Consider the following 20,412-nt stretch of genomic DNA (forward strand, 5'->3'; position numbering starts at 1 on the left):
ACCAGCCCCGCTTCCCCTGCAGAAGTTGAGCTGTAATTAGCAGAACGGGTACGGAAGAGCTCAAGTAGGTCAAAAGGTAATGGGGCTATCGCCGGTGTTTCCTCACAGCACGGCACGGCTGGGAGGCACCCTCGGCGTTGAGCAATGGGCAGAGGAACCAGGCCAGGTGCTGTCTTCAAGGGAAGGTCCACCAAGGTCACCCTGACCACACACCAGCCTTTTGGGGGAAAGCTGGGGAACAGACAGGCCCAGCAAACGGTGCTGCTGGTCCAGCCCCACCGCACCGGACTTCGTGGTGAGAGCATCCATGGAACACTCTGACTGCCATGACAGAGAACACCATGGCATCTACAACCTGTCCTGAGGCATCCCACAGGAACGGCACCCTGGGACCACGTGTGAGGAGTTCTGGAAGGGATGGATGGATGGATGGATGGATGGATGGATGGATGGATGGATGGATGGACGGACGGACATCCAACCCAGCTCTCAAGGGGATTATGGGAATTCAAGTTGTGTTTTGGGAATAGCCACATCTACCCCCTGTGAAGCACCATCATGCAGTATGGATTGCAGGCTGTGGCTGTCCCTGTAGAACAGTGTATCCCTGCCCCTGCACCCTTGCACGCCCCAGCACCTCTGGCTTGGTCAGTGCAGCGGGGGACGCTCTCTCTGGGAAAGCAACCTTTCTCCAAGGGGATTTTTCAAGCCCCACTGAAGTGATGGATGAGGAAGTTGAACTGGGCCCAGTTCAGAGGCCAAGTTCCCTGAGGCTCTGCCTTGTGGCCACCTCCATTGTTTTCACCGAGTTTAGTAGCCCAGGGCCGCAAGTGAGCAGATTCCTGAGGGAGAGCCTGCGGATATGCTGTTGCATCCCTCCTCCTCCACCTCCTCTACCTCGCCGGCATTCCCAACATTCCCTTGAGCACTGAGCACTCAGCTGGGTGCCACCACCACACCCCGGCAAAACCACCCCAGCCTGTTTGACGCTGCACTTCTGCAGCGCTGCTGCTGCTGCCATCGCCGCTGATGAAATGTGTTTTTCTGCCAGCAGCAGGGAGGTTGTTTCCAGTTGGGATGGCACAGGTATCCCTGGCACGTGCCACCACCAGCACACCAGGGGTTGCAGGGTCTGGTGGGGCAGCCAGTGCTGATGGCAGGGCCTGGCTCCTCCAGGAGGGAGAGTGGTGTTGATGCTGGCACGTGAAAGCCCACGCGGAGGGCACCGGGGGTCAGCCCCATGGCAGGGACGCACGAAGGATCACCGAGTACGGAGACTCGGTGAAATATTAAAGCAGGTGCTTAATAAAGCGAGCCCAGAGGCAGCAATTACCCTGTGTAATTAACCTGGGAAGGAGAGGACTTTGCCCCCCCAGCTGGGTGGTGCAGGGAGCTCCTGCCGGCACCCGCTGGAGATGGCACAGACCTGGCAGCCGGCGCTGCGTGGCAGGGCTTCCACAAGCCTCCCTGGGACGAGTGAGGAGCTGACCTTCCAGCATGGAAGCCATGCTGGAGTGCCAGAATAACAACAGGTAGGTGGGGGGCAGGGTGCTGCCCGCTGTGGGTGCTGAGAAATGGTTCGGGATCATGCAGGGGACATTGACCCTCAGTCGCAGGGAGCAGCAGGGAGGGCCTCACACCTCACCTGCCTGCTCTGGGCAGCGGGGTGAACTGAGTGTGGCTGGCCAAGGCACTGGGACCCAGGTGGCCCAGCACCCACCTGGTGCTCCCCAGCAGACCAGGGGGTCTTGGGGGCATCACCCTCTGCCCCTGGGGGCACCACCTTACGGAGGGGTGGTCCTGGGGGTGGCTGTGCCCTCTGCTCCCCATGTGCCAGCAGGACGTGGGTGCTGGTGGCACTGGTGCTGGCTCGGGCAGGGGGCAGGGGAGCCTCCCTCCCACCTGGAGCTGCCCTGGATGCAGTGCCACTTCCTGCCAGGAAGCTCTGCCCAGCAAAAGCACCAGGCCAAGCTGTGCCAGGCCAAACCAAACAGGGCTGAGCCGAGCTGTGCTTACCCAACGGCACGATGTCCCAAGCTGTGCTGAGCCGAGCTGAGCTGAACTGTGCTGTAGGTGCCACAACATCTCAAGCCACGCTGAACCAAGCTGAGCCATGCTGGACTGAGCCAAGCTGAACTGTGCCAGGCTGAGCTGTGCCGAGCCGAGCCACGCTGAGCTGAACTGAGCTGAGTTAAGCTGAGCTGTGCCTACCTGGGTGAAATGATGTGGTGTCCTAAGCCGTGCTCAGCTGAGTCATGCTGAGCCATGCCAAGCTCTGCTGAGCTAAGCTGTGCCTATCTAGGTAGCATGAGGTTTCAAGACCTGCTGAGCCAAGCCAAGTCAAGCTGTGTCAAGCTGAGATGTGCCTGCCTAGGTGGTGTCATGTCCTGAGCTGTGCCAAGATGAGCACAGCCATGCTGTACACAGCACGATGTCCCAAGATCTGCTAGGTCACGTCGAGCTGAGCTGTGCCTGCCGTGCTGAAGTGAGCTGAGCTGAGTGCACCTACCTAGGTGGCACAATGTCCCAAACTGAGCTGAGCCGAGCTGTGACGAGTTGAATCACACCTAATGAAGTGGCACAATGTCCTGAGCAGGGCTCATCTGAGCCAAGTCAAGCCATGCCAAGCTGAACTGTGCCTATCTGGCACATCAGCAAGTCCTCATCTGTGCTGAGCCATGCTGTGCTGGGCTGAGTTGTGCCAAGTTGGACCAAGCTGAATTGTGCCTACTCAGGCGGCATAATGTCCTGAGCAGGCTGAGCCGAGCTAAGCCATGCTGACTCGAGCCGAGCCGTGCCTAGTGAGCTGAAACAACGTCCTAAGCAGGGCTGAGACGAGCTGAGCTGTGCCTGCCCGGGTGGCATCATGCCCCGGGCTGAGCTGAGGCACGCCAGGCTGAGCCACGCTGAGCGCACTTACCTACCTGGGCAGCACAATCTCCTGAGCAGGACTGAGCCAAGCCGAGCCGAGCCGAGCCGCGCAGAGCCGTGCCTAGCCGGGCGGCGTGATGTCCCGAGCCGCGCCGCACCGAGCCGGGACGAGCCGCGGGTACCGAGGTGCTCCGCCCTCCCGCCCGGCCCGGGAGGTGCCGGTGCCGGTGCCGGTGCCGGTGCCGGTGCCGGTGGCGATGCCCCGGCGGTGCTGATGCCGATCCCCGGCCGTGCCGGTGCCCGGCTCCGCCGTCCCGCCCGGCTCCGATTGGCGGCGGCCGGGCCCGCCCCGCCCCGCTCCCCCGCCGGGCGGGTATAAACGGGCGCGGCGGGGCGGGCGAGCGGCAGCGGCGGGGCCGTGCCGGGCCCGGGATCGGGACCGGGATGGAGCCGGGGCTGGAGCGCTGGGCGCACGGCGCGCTGTGGGCGGCGCTGGCCGGCAGCCTGGCGCTGCGGGCGGCGCGGCGGGCGCCGGGGCCGGGCCGGGGGCTGGGGCCGCCGCTGGGCCGGGGGCTGGTGCTGCCGCTGGCGCTGCTGGCCGCGCTGCAGAGCCTGTGCCGCGCCTGGCTGCCGCTGCCCCTGGGGCTGGCCCTGGCCGCCGCCGCCGCCGGGCTGCTGCTGTGGCGGGCGGCGCCCCGCGGGCTCCTGCCGGTGGCGGGCAGAGCCGTCCTTGTCACAGGTGAGTGCGGGGACACGGCCTCGACGCCCCGACGGCACCGCCTGGGCTCGGCGGGGAGCGGAGCGGGGTGTCCCGCAGGGCACCGGGGCGCTGCTGTCAGCGGGATCCCGCTGGGGACCAGGCAGCGCATCCCTCATCCTCCTCCACGTCCAAGCAGAACCGGCCAGGCTGTACCTGCCCCCGAAGCAGGGAGTCGCGCTGGCCCCTCGAGTGTTGAGCACCAGTTGCAGCACGATGCTGAGAGCTGCTTCCTCTGGAAGCCCCGAGACTGGATGGGATAGAACCAGGGCACTGGCTTGGGGTCCCCCTTGGCTGGCCCAAAGGCTGCCCTCTCCTCCCCTCCCCTCTGAAGCTGTACTTGTTCTTGGAAAGCTACTCATGGCATCTCTAGAGGTTGCAACAGAGCTGGCTACCCAGGGCTGAGCATCACTGCTTCATCCAGAGCTCCATCCTGGGAGCTGCTGGGCACAAGCAAGGCTGTCCCCCACGCTCCGTGGGTATCCTTGGGAAATGGTGCCCAACCACTGCCTCTTCTTTGGGCTGCCTGGCCCAGAGCTCCTCCATGGGGAAGGTGGCTCCACAGGGAATGTGCTGTGCTCCCAGGCTTTGCACAGCTCTGGCTTGGCGCTGAATCTCTTTAGGATATCTTGGTATACAAATCCTTTCCCCACTCCTTCCGCCTGGCAGCGGAACCGGAGGATGATGAAGAGAGCTGGGCTCAGCAGAGCTTTGCTGCGAGGCGATGGCAGTGGGCAGGGTGAGGAGGAGGCGCTGGAGCTGGGGTGGTTGTTGCTGCAGGTGTGCTCGGAAGGTGCTGCTGGCTCTGCATGGATGCAGAGGAGAGGGAAACTTGTGGGCACAACCTTGGCGGCGCTCCCAAGGACGGGAGCCTGCATCCTGGTGAGAACGCCCGGGCTGGGCTTGGAGACTCCCAAGTTGGAGAAGGGGGTTTACAAGTCTCCCAAAAAACTGAGGCGAGAGCTGGGTCAGCCTTCCAGCTTGGAAGGCTCTGTGGCACTGGTGGGAAGTGCAGGAAAGCCTCTCTGGAGGAAGAAGACTGGAGGAGCGAGGCGGCGGATGAATGAATGATTCAACTGAGTGAAGGTCAAAGCGCTGTCGGGGCAGGGCTGCCTGGGGAGGACACGTCTGATAGCCATGCGCTCGCAGGTGCCCTGTGGCACACCGGCTCTGGCAGCCCTGGCTCGCTGGCATTGCCTGTATAATTAGTGAGTCAGTGGCTGGAACAAGGTGTTCTTACCCTGGTGCGTTGAGGTGACACCTCTGCAGTTCTGGTGTGTTTGCTCTTGGCTGTAAATACTTTGTGGTTTTACAGGTTCGAGGCGCAGCCCGCGGTGCGGGATCGGCGTTTCCCTGCTGCTGCTCCGTCAGGTGCCTGCCAAGGGGCAGATGCGAGGGCTGCTCTGCTGGGGATGGCATCCCTCGCTTGGGTATTTGCATGGTAATTAGCCTGATTCTTTTGCGGATTAATTCCAGACACCTCCTGGCAACTGGGTATTGAGTGGCTGCTGGTGTCGCTGCCGGTGTCTCCTGTGGGAGCAGCTGGGGAGGATCAGCTCTGACCTTCCTCCTCTTGCCAATGGGAAGCAAAGCCTGGCAGGGTGAGGAGTATGGAGCCTGGGTGCCTGGGGATGCTGGGCAGGTGTGTGAAGTCGAGGACAGAGGTTCTGCTATGCTGTGTATTGTGCTGGACCCTGCAGGTCAACTGAGAAATACCACAAAGTCCCTCCTGATGCCAGCTCTGGAGTACTGCAAGTCTCAGCCTGAAGAGCTTTGGGCATCATTTCCTTGTACACACTTCTTGGCTGCTGTCTTAATCCTGCAGCAGGTTCAGTGATGCTTATCTGGAGCAAGGAAATGTGGCTATGGTGGTGTTTTATCTCCCAGTCGATGTGTCCCAGCTCTTCCAGCTGCCCACTCTCCCTGGGAACAACCCCAAGTTGAGCTCTGCGTGTGATGCTCCAGCTCCATGTGCTAGTCCGGACATTGCTGGCTAAATAAAACTTTATGGGAGGGGGTGAAGGAAAACTAACTGTGCAGCTCAGTGGGAAAATAGCTGAGCAGCTGTGGAGCTGCTGCGGAGCGAAGCTGCTGACCCTGTGGTAGCAGCAGGGACTGGAAAGTTGTGGCGTTTCCCATCTGTTGCAGGTCTGCATTTCGGCTGTTGCACGTGGGGCCGGGGCTTGGCTGGAGCAGGGCTGGGCAGCTGCTGCTGCCAGAGGGGAGCAAGGAATGCTGTGCTCTCCCGTGGTGTGTCCCCTGGGCTGGCAGAAGTAGGTGCCCCGCTAGTCCCTGCAGGGATGTGTTTGGCTGGGACTGCGACCTTGGGGCTCTTGTTCTGCATCCCAGTGGTCCAGCTTCTCCTAGAGCATGGCTCTGGTGGATGCAGCCTGGCTGGGGGTAGGGGGTGAGGAAAGCGTTAATCCTGTCTCCCCAGAGGAGGTCACAGCTGTTTGCAGGGAGCAGAATGCCCCCCTGTGCAGCGGGGGCTGGGAGAGGTCAGCCCCAGGAGGATGGTGGGGATGAGGAGGGGAGATCAGCTGCTCCAGCCTGGGATGGGAGGGAGACAGCAACCATCTCCGTGCCTCCCTTGGCGTGCTGACCTGAGCCTGCCCCGAGCCTGACCATGCCTTGAAAATGAGCCCACACCTGGCACAGGCTTTGACCAAACGTGGGAAGCTGCAGGGACCCTGACGTGCCTGTGGTGTGGGCAGGCTGGGGACGGGCAGCTGCTGAGGCTGATCCAGCACCTGGAAGCTGATACCTGGCATCCCTCTCCATGGTGTGTGACAGGGCACTCCGGGGGCTGATGCTGCTGGTTGGCACCCGTGGTACCAGTGGGAGCACAATGGAAGCTGCCTTGCTCCGAGCATCCAAGGGCTGCCTTCTGCACGTGCTTCCCCCTTCCCAAGTCTGAAACAGCACTATTGGGTGTCCTTAGGGCCACTGGACCCCTCAGAGCTGTGCGAGCACAGAGGAGCAGTCTTGCATCCCCTGCTCCTTCCCATGGGGAACTGATACAAAAAGCAGAGCCTGTGCAAGGGGATGGATGGTCTGCAAGAGCAGCCTTGGAGGGAGGTGCTGAGCTGCCATTGCTTGGCCCCTCCAGATCCAGGCTGGCAGCACTTCAGTGCAAGGTTTGGCTTTGACTGGCTCAGTTTAGACATGAGCCTAGACCATGGTTTGGTCCCTGTGGTCTTAGTGGATGCCTGTGAAATTTGGTGCAAACCACCCACCCAGCTGGGTGTAGTGCCTGGGGGTGGGGGGGCTGGCAGGGAGCACCCCGGGGCTCTGCTGTGCAGCTGGAGCAGTGCAAGCCTCTTGCTGCTGTGTAGCTCTGCCATGTGTGACTGCTTGGGGTGGTTCTTTGGACAGTAGCCAGTTGCCCAGTTTACTGCAGATCCCTGGCAAAGGCCAAAGGCAAACCAGCCCATAGACCCTGTCTGTCTGCAGGGCTTTGCCAGGACAGGGACGACAGGAGTTGTCTTGCAAGGCATGGATGAGAAGCTGAAAATAGTGAGCTGTTGCTCTGCCTGTGATGGTTGCACCTGAATTAGCTCTGAAATAACCCAAAACATCAGGATGGCTGCCTGAGGGAGATAATTTGGGTCTCTTGCTCCTCCTCGGTGCAGCCAGGAGCACCTGCTGATCGGTCTGTCTTCCCACAAATCATCTCTGTGAGCAAAATTGGTTGGCAGGTCAGGCTGCCCAGACCCAAACCAAACCCTGTTCTCCTCTCTTCTCCTTCCTGCTGCAGGGGAAGTGTGGTTTTCCTGGTGAGGTGCTCTCGTTACAATCGCATGCCCCATTAACGATCTGAAATGGGTCAGAGCCTCAGATTGTGCTCAAGGTTAACAGAGGTTTTGCAACTTGATCATAGCCAAGCGGCACTTCAGCATTTCCCATGGACTCCACAGATGTTGAAGCATCTGGTGACTGCAGCAGGACACAGTGATTCAATCCAGATGTTGGGACTCTCTGCTGCGAAGGTAAAATGACTTTCCGCGGTACAAGAGCAGCATCGCTCCTGTCTGGACTTTGATGTTGTCTTAGGTCTATTTTCCAGCTAAAAACGTGATTGAGAGATGCTTTGGGGGCGGCTCTGGGATGGGCACCTCTGTGCCAGGGCACAACCACATCCTGTGTTTGGTGCTGAGCCCACCAGCAGCCTCACCACGAGAAAAGCTTCGTGCTCAGGTGCTGTGGCTCTCCACAGGCGACTTCCACGCTGCTTCTGGAGCCAGTGAGCCAGCTCAGAGCTGCCCGGGCTCAGTGGAGGGGGGTTGGAACTGGGTGATCTTTAAGGTCCCTGCCAACCCCAACCAGTCTGTGATTCTGTATGTGCAGGCTGAAAATCAGCTTATTTCCCTGAAATCCCTCTGATTTTTTCCAGAATCTATTAAAAATTAACAGCGGAGAGACAACTGCTCCCTCTGAGCTGAGGGGTGGGACAGGACCAAAACCAAACACCCTTTTGCTGCTGGGTGTTTGGGGAGCAGAGCAGGAAAGCTGCTTTCTCTCCTTCTCTTTGCGGGGCTGAAGCTTTGCCCCCGCTTTGTCAGCAGCCCTCCGTGGATTCAGGACTCTTCTTCCCCTTCTGAGGTTTCTTCAGAAATAGACACCTACCCCTGCCCACCACAGGCATGTGGTTAGATAAGCTCAGCTTTTTCTCACTTCGCTACAAAATAAGCCCTTTCAAAGCCCCACTCATGACACAGACCTGTCGGGGTGGAGGTTTTTTATCACCCGTTAACCAAAAAAAAAAAAATGATGAGCGCAGCTAACCAGGAGGAAAAGCGCGCTGAGGTTTCGTACTGTGGGAGACCAGAGCTGGTAGAGAAACCCAAGCCGGGCTTGATCAGCCCTCGGGGTCACGCGGGGACATGAGAGCAACAAAGCAGAGACTTCCCCGCCGAAATGAGATTGTCAGATGGGAACGGATGCTTTTCGGAAGGAGAGAAGTGTAGGCAGTTGCTGCCCTCTAGTCCAATGAGCAGCACATCTTTAATGAGGTCTGGGATTGTGTTACCCACTGTTGAGTCTGGCTCCCCTCGAGCCGGGATCTGGTTACAGAAGAGCCCTTGATGCTTTCACTCCGGGTAGCACAGGGGTGGTGGGTTTGCCCAGCCAGGGATACGGTGAGGGGGCTCTTCCAAGGTGTTTCCACCAAACCTGGACTTCTCACCCTGGTCTTCTTTCAGTGCTGGTCTAAAGCTCTGGCTAGAGGGCTTTTTTCCTAGGAGGAAATGCTGCAGGGCTTTAGTACCTCTTCACCTGACGCCCCTCCTGCAGTGACATATCTGAGGTGCTGCTGTGGGGCCCCCAAGGCCAGGCTGGATGGGGCTTGGAGCAACCTGGGCTGGTGAAAGGGTGGTTGGAAGTGAACGATCCCACCCTATGACGAGGTGGGAAATGCCCCAGATTGCTGCTCTCATGCTGCCAGTGCATTGCTCTAGGTATGGTTTGGGACCTTTTATTTTTAATCTCCCCAGTAATAGGTCTGTTACTCCCTTTTCCACTCTCCCCTGGCTACTGTGGCACATCCACCGTATCCAGTCCCTGTTCTTCTGTCCCAGCTCGTGCCTGCTTCCATGTGCAAAGTATCACTTCTGCTTCCTTCTCCCCTGGAGAGCTGCCAGCCCTTGAGCTTTATCAGCTTCCCCCTTGGGAGCTGGCTTCCCTGTCACACATGCTGCTGTCCTGGGATTTGCTGGCTCTAAGGCTCTAATCTTGAAAAGCAGTTTTTGGCTTTACAGGCTTTGTGGCGGCGCTTCCTCTTGCTGGGTGGTTGACCCTGTGGAGCCAGATGGTGGGTGACTCCCAGGCAGGCTGGGAATGGAGAGGAGGGATGGGCTGGTGAGCTGAGGTGCCTGCCCTGGTTTCCTCTGGCCTCTCAGAACTGTAGAATCTCTGAACGGTTTGGGTTGGAAAGGGCCTGAAAGATCATCCCGTTCCAGCCCCCTGCCACGGGCAGGGCACCATCTCAGGTTACTCCAAGTGCTGTCCAGTCTGGCCTCAAACACTTCCAGGGATGGGGCAGCCACAGCTTCTCTGGGCAGCCTGTGCCAGGGCCTCACCCCTCTCTGAGTACCCAGTGGGACCAATGCTCCTTCCTCTCCACCATCCTGGTTCCCAGGTGGGCACACCTGGGCTGTGCAGCCATCCTGGGGCACCTCTGCCCCTGCTTCAGCTGCTGTGCTGGGCTCTGCCCGAGCTGGAGGGCACCTGTGGGTGCTGCACTGCCTGGCTCAGCATGGCTGTGTCCAAACACATCAGCCTGGAGGGCCACCCTCATGCATTCTGGGGACAATGCACCAAAATAGTCTTATTATGCTCAAACTCTGAAGAGGGTGAGGAGGGGACAGCTTGGACTGGGTTTGGAAAGGGCTGATGTGGCTTGAGGTGGGCAGGGGGTACAGCTCTGAGCCTGGGGGCTCAAATCACTCAAGTGTTTTGCTCTGTTTCTAAAAAACAATTATTAAAAAATAAAAATCCCAAGCTCCCCATGGATCTGGAAGCTGCCAGAGAAAACAGTTGGTGCAGCTGCAGAGCCCCTCATGATGTGGTGATGGACAGGGCTTGCACCAGTTTTTTTTCTGCTTGCCTGGGCTTGTGGCATGTGGTGGGAGTTTATTCTTGTAATAAGGAGAGTGATGAGATGGTACCTCACAAGCAAAGCAGAATTTCATCACCAAAATACCCCTGAGCTGGTAGAGCTCCATTAAAACCACTGTAGCCTTACTGTGGTGCTACAAGCTCTGAGCTGCTTAACATGGGGATCCCCTGGGCTTGCTCTGGAGCTGCTGCTTTGGTCAGCACTGTCTCAGCATGGCCTTGTCCCTGCTGGCATCATCTGTGCCTTGTCCACAGTGCTGGGGTGGGGGAGGTTGGCACCCTGTCCTGGGTGGCACTTTGGGGCTGTTCCATGGCTGACCTGACCCACCACGTGGCCAGAGATTCTGCTGGTCCTGCAGTGGCTGTCCTGGCTGGAAACACCTTTCCTGAGATGTCCCAGGGTGGTGATGGCTCATGATGATCCGTGTAGAAGAGCTGGTCTTCCCTTCAGCTTCTTGTGGATAGCTTAGGCCTGCCTGTAGCAGACCTTAGAGGTGAATTCTGCCTCTCTTTGCTCATTGGCACACAGGAGAGATGGATATGGGGCTTGGCTGGTGGTTCTCCAGCCTGCTGCGAGTCCCTGGAGAGCCCTTTCGCTGCCACCACCTCATTCCCTGGGAGCATCTCCAGTGCCACATCCCAGCTGTGGCTGGTGGAGCTTTCCAGCTTCCCAGCCTGGCTCCCACCCTGTCCCAGAGCTCAGGTGGATGTGTTAGCAGTGCTGGCTGGGCAGTGGCACCAGCCTGGTCGAGCCGTCCCCGGGCCATGGATGTCCTTCCCAGTGACAGCTCTTCCTGATGGATGGCTTTAGCAGCTTGTCAGCTCCGTGTTCCCAGTTCACAGTGTTCCCTCTGAAGGTGATTATTAACCCGGTTATCGCCAAAGCTCTTCACAACTTCCTCTTCTCGGAGGGACATCCATCCATCCCAGATTATCTCTGATGTACCCGCCGTGCCAGCTGATGTCAGCCCTGCCGTCTTATCTTGCTCATCCCTGCCCAAGGGAAGCTCAAATCCTTGGTGTGAGAGTCCTGCCACCCCTTTTGGGGAGAGATCTCCCCTCGGTGGGGACGGTGGCTGCCAGAAGGTGCCGTCCGGCCCCGGGTGCAGCGAGAGGCTGTTCCAGGAAATTCCTGTGCCCCTTTTCTGCGAAGCACCCGCAGCAGCGCTGGTGGTGATGCTTCCTCCACCCTGCCTGCTTGTGAGCCCAGGGGTGCTCCTCACCAGCAGCAGCATTGCTGCCCTGCCAGGGCTGGGGTATCCCTGGGATATCTCTGGGATCCAACCTCCTTGGCATCCCAGCAGGCACTGGCCTGGTGCAGGGGGAGGTGTCTGGGCTCATTCCTGTCCTGGCTGCCCCAGGGCACTAATGAGCTCCTGCCTTCGTTAGCCCCGCTGGTTGCAAGCAGCATCTGCCACTCACAGCTTTGGTGGGGGATAAGGCACGTGGGTGGCTTTTAGTGACAGTGCTGGGGTGGGCTCCCGACACTGATTTATCTCCCAGCTGCTCGTGGGCCATTGGGTTGCCGATGTTGATGCACCAGCTCCCGAGAAATGGGCTTTAATTCAGGAGCTGTGGGTGCATCCACGCTGGCCTCGGGGCTCCTCGTCATCTCTGCCTCGCTGCACCGGTTGTCTAGGCAGAAAATCAGATTTCCCCCCTTCTCTGGGTTTGTTAAGTGGAAGATAACTTCCCTGGTGGAAGGGACAGCGTGTGAGGCTCCAGGAACACTGGGCTAATCCGCTGTAATTCACACCATCTGGCTATTGTCCCTGGCACAGGGAGGGGGTAGGTGGCCCATGTTCCCCCTGGGGGTGGACATCCCCAGCTCTGCCTTCTGCTGTGGATCATGGGGGGCTGAGGGTCTGTGTGACCCTGCTGTGCCCCATAGGACCTGCTGGAGGGGTGTGGATGTGGCTTTCTATCCTGGGCTATGGGAGCCATCACCAATCTCAATCCAGGTACCATGCAGGAGGGGTCCTGGGGGAGCAGGGGGTCCCACTGGAGTAGGGGGCAGTGTGTGCCCTCCTTGCCTCAGGTCCTGCCCAGGAAAGAGGATGAGGCTTTGCAGGGATGCCCACCCAGCTTGCTTGGGTGGGGGGCTCCTGCACTGTCCATTTGCTGGGAATTTGGGGATGGGATTCGGGTCATCCCTAAAGGCATCTCCTGGCTTTAATTTAATTTAATTAGGCTTGTGGCTCCCTGAACCCAGGTGCTGAGGACCAGCAGATCCATCTGCCCGTGCCTGGGCATGGGGGCTACTCCTGGGGGGCTCTGTGGGGAGTGGGGACATGGAATGTCGTGAGAGCCACTGGCTGGGGTGGAGGTTCCTGCGGACAGTGACATCACTGGCTGCGGTGGGGGTTCCTGTGGACAGTGACATCACTGGCTGAGATGGGTGAGGGGCTGTGGGTGCCCCTGCCCAGTCCCACTCCCCTGGCAGGACCTTGGCTGTGGGAGGTGGTGGCCGGGGAGGCTGTGGCCAGTGGGTGGCCATGGTGGCTCAGCTGCTGTGGGCACAAGTGCTCCTGACTTCCCCTCCCTACCTCTCCTGTGCCCTGCCAAGAATTTGTTCCCTCTCGCTCAGGGCTGACATCACCCCTTTATCGCTCCTTGCTCCAAATGTGCGCGGCATCCGGGAGGTGTTGGCCACAGGGCCTTGCCCTGCCCACGCACGATGCTGCTGGGCATTTCATCCTGCCTGGACCTGCACTGGGCAGGGAGCCCCTCCCTGAGTCCCTTTTGGGAACAGCCATCCCCTCTGGTGGCACCATCCCTGCTTGGTGCCACCTCAGCCTGGGCTTCCCCATCCGTGCCAGGATGGAGCAGAGATGAACATCCAGTAGCTGAGTTGGGATGAGTCCCTGGCCAGCTGAGCCTCCCTGCGGTGTTGCCTGGCTAAATCCCATCCTGTGCCCGGAGAAGGTGGATCCAAGGTGGTGGTGAATCCTGTCAGGGCCAGAAGGCCCTGTTTAGCTTGGCATCCCAGGCAGGATTTGAGCCTGAGCCTACGGAAACAAGGCTCAGCACATCAATCCATTTGGCCTTGGCGCCCCAGCTCCCTTCCCGTCGATGGTGTCCTTGAGCCTGGCACCGTCCCAGGGCTGGGAGGATGGTGACAATGGTGACAGCTCCATCTTGGTGAGGCATCTTGGCCAGGGTGGGGGGACACACAGCCCTAAAGCTCTGCGTGGGAGGTGGGATTGATGAACTGGGATTTGGGGAACAGCAGGGGGCACCCAGACGATGGCCTGCACAGCTGGGAGGGGATGATGGGTGCCTGGTGAGCAGCCCCTGGGGCTGCTGATGGCCACGCTGCCAGGACAACCCTGGGGGAGCTGCTCCATCTCAGGAGTGCTCAGCCCTGGAGCAATCTCTCTTCAGCTTCCACACTGGGGTCCCAGGAGGGGTGGCTGTGGAAGGAGCAGCTCCAGGGAGCTGCTGCTGTGCCCAGGCTCCCTCCAGGCTCTGGGCAGCTTCACAGCCACAGGGAAATTCTTCAGCCAAGCTGTGCTTTGCACTGCTGAGCTTTTGCAGGTCTCCCTGGCCCTCTCCCACTGTGTGTGGCTCAGGGATGAGGATTCCCAGCTGGTGGCCCGAGGGTGAGGATGTGCACAGCGCGTGGCTTGGTGATGAGGATGCTCAGCTTGGAGCTCGAGGATGCTCAGCTTGGAGCTCGAGGATGCTCAGCTTGGAGCTCGGGGATGCTCAGCTTGGAGCTCGGGGATGCTCAGCTTGGAGCTCGGGGATTAAGGTGCACAGACTGCACTTCCACAGCTCAGGGACTGAATGAGGCTGCACAGCTCAGGGCTCGGGGATGAGGACTCACAGCTCACATCTTGGGAGAGGAAGCCACTCCTATGTTTCACTGGGATGAGCAGCGCTGCAGACCTGTGCCACCAGCCCTCCGTGGGTGCCGTGCCGGCAGGGGCAGGGGGTGGTTTGGTTTGGCAGCTCCCGGACCGTAGCCGTGTTATTGCCTGTCTGTGCTCCGCTCAGCGAACTGCAGTGCTGGTTTGGAGCAGTGCCTGCGCCTGGGGGCCTTGGTGCTGGTGCAGGAGCAGGGTGAATACTGAGACAGCCAAACATCAGTGCGGGGCCGTGCCCGACTCACCTGAAGGAAACGTGTCCACACCAAACCGGGACTGCGGCTGCAGCCGGCTCCTGTCGGCGAGAGAGCACGGGCGGTGCAGGCGGGCTGGGCTGCCAGGCTGGCCCAGCTCAACCCCTGCGGTGGCTCTGCTGTCACCAGAGAAGGGCACGATGCCGTGGGGTCAGTCCTCTTTGCCCTCCCCGCGTGGCTGGGAGGGCACTCCAATGGCAATGCTGGAGGCCGAACTTTTCTGCTTGCTCAAGATAAGTAAAGCCAGGGCTTGCCATGCCAAAGTCCCGGTGGAGGCCGGCGTGTCCCGCTCCTGGGGGAGCCGCTGCAGTGTCCGGAGCTTCTGCAAAGTCCTCAGGAATCGCTGCTGACCCCACTGCTCCGGCCAAACGCCGGCCGGCCCCTGGTACGGGAGTTTGCCCCGGCTTGCCGAGCTGGATTTTGCAAACTGGACTCGGGCTCTGCTCTGCTCTTGCCGCAGCAAAAGCCTCTCTCTGCTGGCCCGTGGTCTGTGGGGATGCCATGGGGGGTTTCAAGGCACCTGCTGTCCTCTGCTGCGCTCCCTGCGCTGGGGCTTCTCCTGCGCTCGGTCTGACCGCGTCCCTCCCGCCGGCACAACTGCAAAACCAGTTGGCGAGCTGGGAGCTGGGGCGGGAGGAACTGGCGCCGGCATCTCCTCGTGATGCAGCATCCCGGGAGGGCGGCGAGCCCAGCGCCAGCCTCGCCGGGGCCGCACAGACTGGCCGGCTCCAGCCATCCCGGCGGGGCCGAGCCAGCGGTGACGGCTCCCGTGCCAGCTCCGGCGTGGCCAGCAGCTCGTGTGCTGGTGGCCATGGGGAGTGAGCGTGGCCCTGGGCGAGCTGCCATGCTCTGGGGCCACGTGTTGTGGGCCCGGGGGTTTCATTGTCCCTCCCTGCACTCTTGGCTGGGCCTAAGCACAGCAGATGTGGAGCTGAGCGGCGTCGGAGACCTTAAATAACACCAGAGCATCCTCACCCTCCTGGCCCCGGGCCTCCTGCCAGCCTCCCAGGAGTTCTTTTTGTGTGTGTGTGAATAAATTAGAACTTCCGAAACAAACCCTCTGACCGCCCCGCTCCTCTAAGGCAAAACAAATCCTGCCTGGCTCGGACAGCACGTGGCCCGTGTTTGCTCCCTCCTCGCCAGACTTGCCCGGAACGATCTGGAGAATCTCTCTCTCTCTCTCTCTCTCAGGTTTTGGGGATGTTTCCCAGGGTTTTGAGGCTCATTTGCTGATAGGAAACTTCATGTTTGGACTGGGAGCTTTCCTTGCTGGCTGCGTGGGAGCAGCACAGGTAACCGTGCCCCGTCAGCTGCGTCATGCTGAGGCCGCGGCCACGAGCACTTTTATTTTTAAACCTTATCTTTATTGGAGTTTTCTCCTGCACTTCTGGGAAAGGTGAAATGCACCTTATCTGTTTGGCTGCTGGCACCACGAGCTGCTCCTGGGGAGAGGCGAGGTGGATTCAGCATTCCCTGCGGCACTGGGGTGTCGGGGGTGAAGCGGGGGCAGTGCCAGGGGTGATGCTAAGCCTGGCGCTCATCCATGATGGATGTTGGGTGTTTCGTGGGAAAGGGAGGTCCCTGCAGCCCCTTCCTCCCTTCCTGAGCACCTCCGGGGTGTGTTATCAACCTGGCCTCTGGCCAGGGGCTTAATTATGGGTTTCTGACGCAGCAATAAAGCTTTAAAGCTGGGGACCGGCCCAGAGCCCCTGAGCTGATGGCTTAGCTGGCACCTGAAGAGCTGGAAGTGCCCTGATCCCACCCTGGGGTTGTGGAAGCTGCGGGGCAGCCAGTCCCTGTGCCCCCCTGAGGCTGGTGGAAGGGGTTCTGGGACCTCGTGGGGTGACAGTCCCCAGGGCCACCATTGCATCCATCCCAGGGTGGCTCCTGCACAGAGGCCCTTCTCAGTCATGTCCTAAGGAGCACCCAAGGGTGCCAGGCAGAGGGTGCAGGGCCATGGGGCTGCCCCTGCAGCGCTGCCCTGTTAATGGTTAATGTGCCTGGGCAGCGGTTGTGGCACGGACTCCCCGAGCTATCAGCTCTGCCATCGGCCCCGGGAACAGCCTGTACCTTACTGCCGCTGTTTGTTTGCATCCCGGCCACTCCACCCTGGCCACCGGCCTTGTCACCGCCCCACAACACCCAGCTCCCACCCGGGCTGTCCCCCAGCCACCCCGATGGTGGCTCTGCAGGTGACAATGTCACCTGCAGTGCCCCTGTTTGAGGTGAGATGGAGGAAATGAGGCCGGGACCGGGCATGCAGCACCCAGTGCCCTCCGGAGAGGGACATCCCTGTCAGATGCTCCCCTGAAGGATGCAGGGTGGCAGGAGCAGAGCAAAATCCCTTTCCCCACACACTTTTTAATCCCCTCATCCCCCAGCCAGGCGAGGGGGTGCTCCGCCTCTTGGTCACTATTTCTGAGAGGCGAAAAGCAATCTGCAAAAGGCAGCATCTCCCACGGAGCCTTATGCCAGCTCTGAAAGGTGCTGGATGGAGCTTTCAGAGGCTATTTTGGGGGCTGATGGCTCCCAGCCCGCAGCGCTGCAGGGCTCTGGGCTGTGCCGGTGCCTTGCTGGTGCCTGCGGGTTTGCCTGCACCTTCAATCAGGGAGGCGCTCGGGGCGATGGGGTTGCAGATAAGGGAATGTTTTCTTCCGCAAGGGAGAGAAAACAGCAGCTCCGAGACCTGCGAATGCCCCAGGGCAAGGTCACGTCCTGCTGGGGCAGGACCTGCAGGAGGGTGCCAGCCGAGGTTGTCCCAGGGAACTGATACTGGGGTTGGTCCCCGGGGATGGAGGGGCAGAGCTAGGGGGTCTCTGGGGGCTGGGGACAGACAGTGGCTGTCAGTGGCCACTGCAAGGCTCCTGTCTCTTTCAGGATGTGACTCGGGCTTCGGGCAGGCGACAGCCCGGCACTTGGACACCATGGGCTTTCGGGTGTTCGCCAGCGTGCTGGACCTGCAGAGCGCCGGTGCCCAGGAGCTGCGCCGGAGCTGCTCGGCCAGGCTGACGCTGCTGCAGATGGACCTGACCAAGCCGGATGACATCCAGCGTGTCCTGCAGCACATCCAGGCCCACACCAACAGCACAGGTAGGAGCCCTTGGCGGCCCCCCAGGACCCCTCACAGCTCCCTGGGACCTCAGCTTGCTTCCACCTGCCCCCACCGTGGGCTGCATCCCTGGGGGCACCTGCGCCAACAGCCTCTGCTGAAAGCCCTTGCCCTGGGGCACCCTGCAATTCCCCTGTGGGACCCCCGTGAGCCCGGGGAGCAGCTGGGATTCCCAGGGTGGGGGTCCCCACTCAGGTCACCTTCTCAAGTGCCCGATCCCCGCAGGGCTCTGGGGCCTGGTGAACAACGCCGGCTTCAACGACACCATCGCCGACGCCGAGCTCTCGCCGCTGGGCAAGTTCCGCGCCTGCATGGAGGTGAATTTCTTTGGCTCCCTGGAGCTCACCAAGGGGCTGCTGCCCCTGCTGCGCTCGGCCGGCGGCCGCATCGTCACCGTCAGCAGCCCCGCAGGTGAGCAGCCCCCCTCCGGCCTGGGCACCCCTAAACAGCCTCCCCGTGGTGTGGTGTGGCTCCCACCCCCTGGGCACCTCCACATTCCCAGCCAGCTGCATCAGACCGGCACCAGGCACCGCAGGATGAGCTGGTGGGATGGCTGAGCCCCACAGCAGGCACAGGGAAATGCGGTTCTGGGGGGCCTGGGGACAGGCAGCCCACTTACAGACAGCACAGGCAACCCAAACCTAGCTGCCACACACCCCCACCACGGACAACAGCCCTGGTCAGGGTGGGAAAACCAGCCTCCTCTTCCACCCCTTCCCCAAATTTTTTTTTTCCCATTAAAATACATTAATCCTCCACTGGGGATGATGACCTTAAGCTTTGGTTGGATGGGGAGGTAAAACCAATTTCCTCTTTGCTCCCCACTTCCCCCCCCCATTAAAACATTAATTTGAATCTACTTCCAGTTGTTTTCTCAGCAAATCAAACCCTAAGCTCTCTCCCTGTGCAAGGGGCGGGGGCACAGTCCTACACAAGCCACCCCACACCCTGTCCCCACTCCCTGCCTGCCCCCAGGCCACCTGCCTGAGCAGCTGCTCACTGATCCCTTCCCTCGTGCCAGGAGACATGCCCTTCCCCTGCCTGGCAGCCTACGGGGCCTCGAAGGCAGCCCTGAGCCTGCTCATGGACACCTTTCGCAGCGAGCTCCAGCCCTGGGGGGTCAAGGTCAGCCTCATCCTGCCCGGCTACTACAAAACAGGTGAGAGGGTTTCTGTTCCCTGCCTGCACCCGCAGGCAAAGGGCAGCTATTCCAGGGAGGCAGGAGATGGAGCAGTGGGATGAGCAGCTGGTGGTGCAGGATGTGGCTTCTGAGCATCCCCAGCAATCTCTGTGGGGACAGTGGCCATCCTGTGGCCATTGGGCTCTGGTGGATGGGAAACAGGGTCAGGATTGAGTCCTGCCAGCAGATTCTGTGGCACCAGGGCTGGTCGAAGCAGCTCAGCCACATTTATGGTAGCACCATCCCCACTGCAGGCAGAGTCTGAGACCTCTGGTCGAGTCCAAGTGCTCCCACTGCACTTCCCTCGTGGCAGATCTTCGCCAGAGTTTCAGCAGGACCTCCTCAGGAGGCTGGGAGGTGACTGGGGCTGCTGGCACCCCATGCAGGGGGGCTGGAGGAGGAGGGGCCACACAGCTCACGGTGGGGGGACACCATGTCCTTGCAGGGACGACGTGCGACCCGGCCTTCTGGAACCTGCAGAAGCAGCAGCTGTTGGCCAGCCTGCCCCAGGAGCTGCTGCAGGCGTACGGCGAGGACTACGTGGAGGAGATCAACCACCAGTTCATCCAGTTCATGAAGGTGGCGGTGGAGGACCTGAGCGCGGTGGTGAACAGCATCACGGACGGGCTCCTGGCTGCCAACCCAGCCGTGCGCTACTACCCGGGGCAGGGCCTCGGGCTCATGTATTTCATCCACCGCTACCTGCCCTACTTTGTCCGAGACTTGTTCCTGAAAGGATTCTTCATCAACCCCAAGCTGCCCCGAGCGCTGCGGCGGGAGCACCACACTGGTGCGAAGAAGGCCTGACCCGGGCCCGGCGAGGCCTCTCCCGGCATTTCCAGGCACAGCAGCCCCCCGGGCGCACACACAGCCAGGGGCACCGCCCTCCGGCGCCGCGGGGGAACAATCAGCACTAGACGTTAAAAACCAAATTCCTTTCCAAAATCAGGTAGATCTATTTTCTATTGTGCGAGAATCAACGTTTTTCTAGAGACCTTGGTTTTTTGTATTTTTTCTAACCGTGCGTCCTCCAAGGGGCCCGTCCCTGCCTGACTCGGCAGCTCCGCACCATGGGCCGGGCTGCACCTGGGGCGTTTCCTCAGCCACCCACCATCTTCCTTACTGCTCTCAGAGCTGTTGGTCTCCTCTTGGCTGGGTCAGGGCTGGGACCCTGTGGCTGCTGCCTCCCTGCCACTCATGACACACTCCACGTGCTCCCGGCGAGCGCAGGGGCCGAGGCCGGGCTGCCAGCGCTGCAGAGCTCCTCACGAGATGAACCACGTGATTGTCACTTTTTAAATAAAGCCGTTCTTGATACTCCCAGCAGGTTCTGGCTGTCTCCTTCTGCAGTGCTGTGATGCTGGTCAGGGATGCCCTGCCCGCGGGCAGAGCTCAGCTGGGCCACGGCTGGCACCACGCTGGGCACTGTGGCATGAGCTGTGGAAGTCACAGAAAATGGGTCAATCTTCCAGGAAGGGCTCGTGCCCACTCCATGCTCCTACCCCAAAGGCTTCCATTTGCTTGGCTCCAACGCTGTGGTCCTGCTGGGGCAAGGATGGAAGGAGTGACAGCCCCAAGAAGGGTGACAAGCCATGCAGCTCCCTAAGGTTGCACCCCTCAGGCACCCCTTTAGCTGCACCCACAGACCAGGCACTGCCCTGGGCCCTGCCTTGCCCGTGGAAGAAACAAGTGCCCCAAGTCATGCAGGAGCCACACCACGCTCTGCTACCACACATATCAGATTCCCTGGGGAAGAG

General features: G+C 60.5%; 1 protein-coding gene across 1 annotated transcript; it reads left to right on the plus strand.

The window, feature by feature from the left end:
- The first annotated feature begins 3,315 nt into the window (after positions 1–3,315).
- On the plus strand, positions 3,316–19,978 carry HSD11B2 (hydroxysteroid 11-beta dehydrogenase 2). Its single transcript, XM_050311651.1, has 5 exons — positions 3,316–3,610; positions 17,244–17,456; positions 17,701–17,886; positions 18,497–18,634; positions 19,101–19,978. Exons 1-5 carry the CDS (start codon positions 3,316–3,318, stop codon positions 19,460–19,462), a joined length of 1,194 nt encoding a protein of 397 aa, XP_050167608.1. The 3' UTR covers positions 19,463–19,978.
- Positions 19,979–20,412: the final 434 nt, after the last annotated feature.

Source organism: Myiozetetes cayanensis, unplaced genomic scaffold (genome assembly GCF_022539395.1).
Source record: "Myiozetetes cayanensis isolate MyiCay16 unplaced genomic scaffold, myiCay2020 scf16, whole genome shotgun sequence".
NCBI classification, from domain to species: domain Eukaryota; kingdom Metazoa; phylum Chordata; class Aves; order Passeriformes; family Tyrannidae; genus Myiozetetes; species Myiozetetes cayanensis.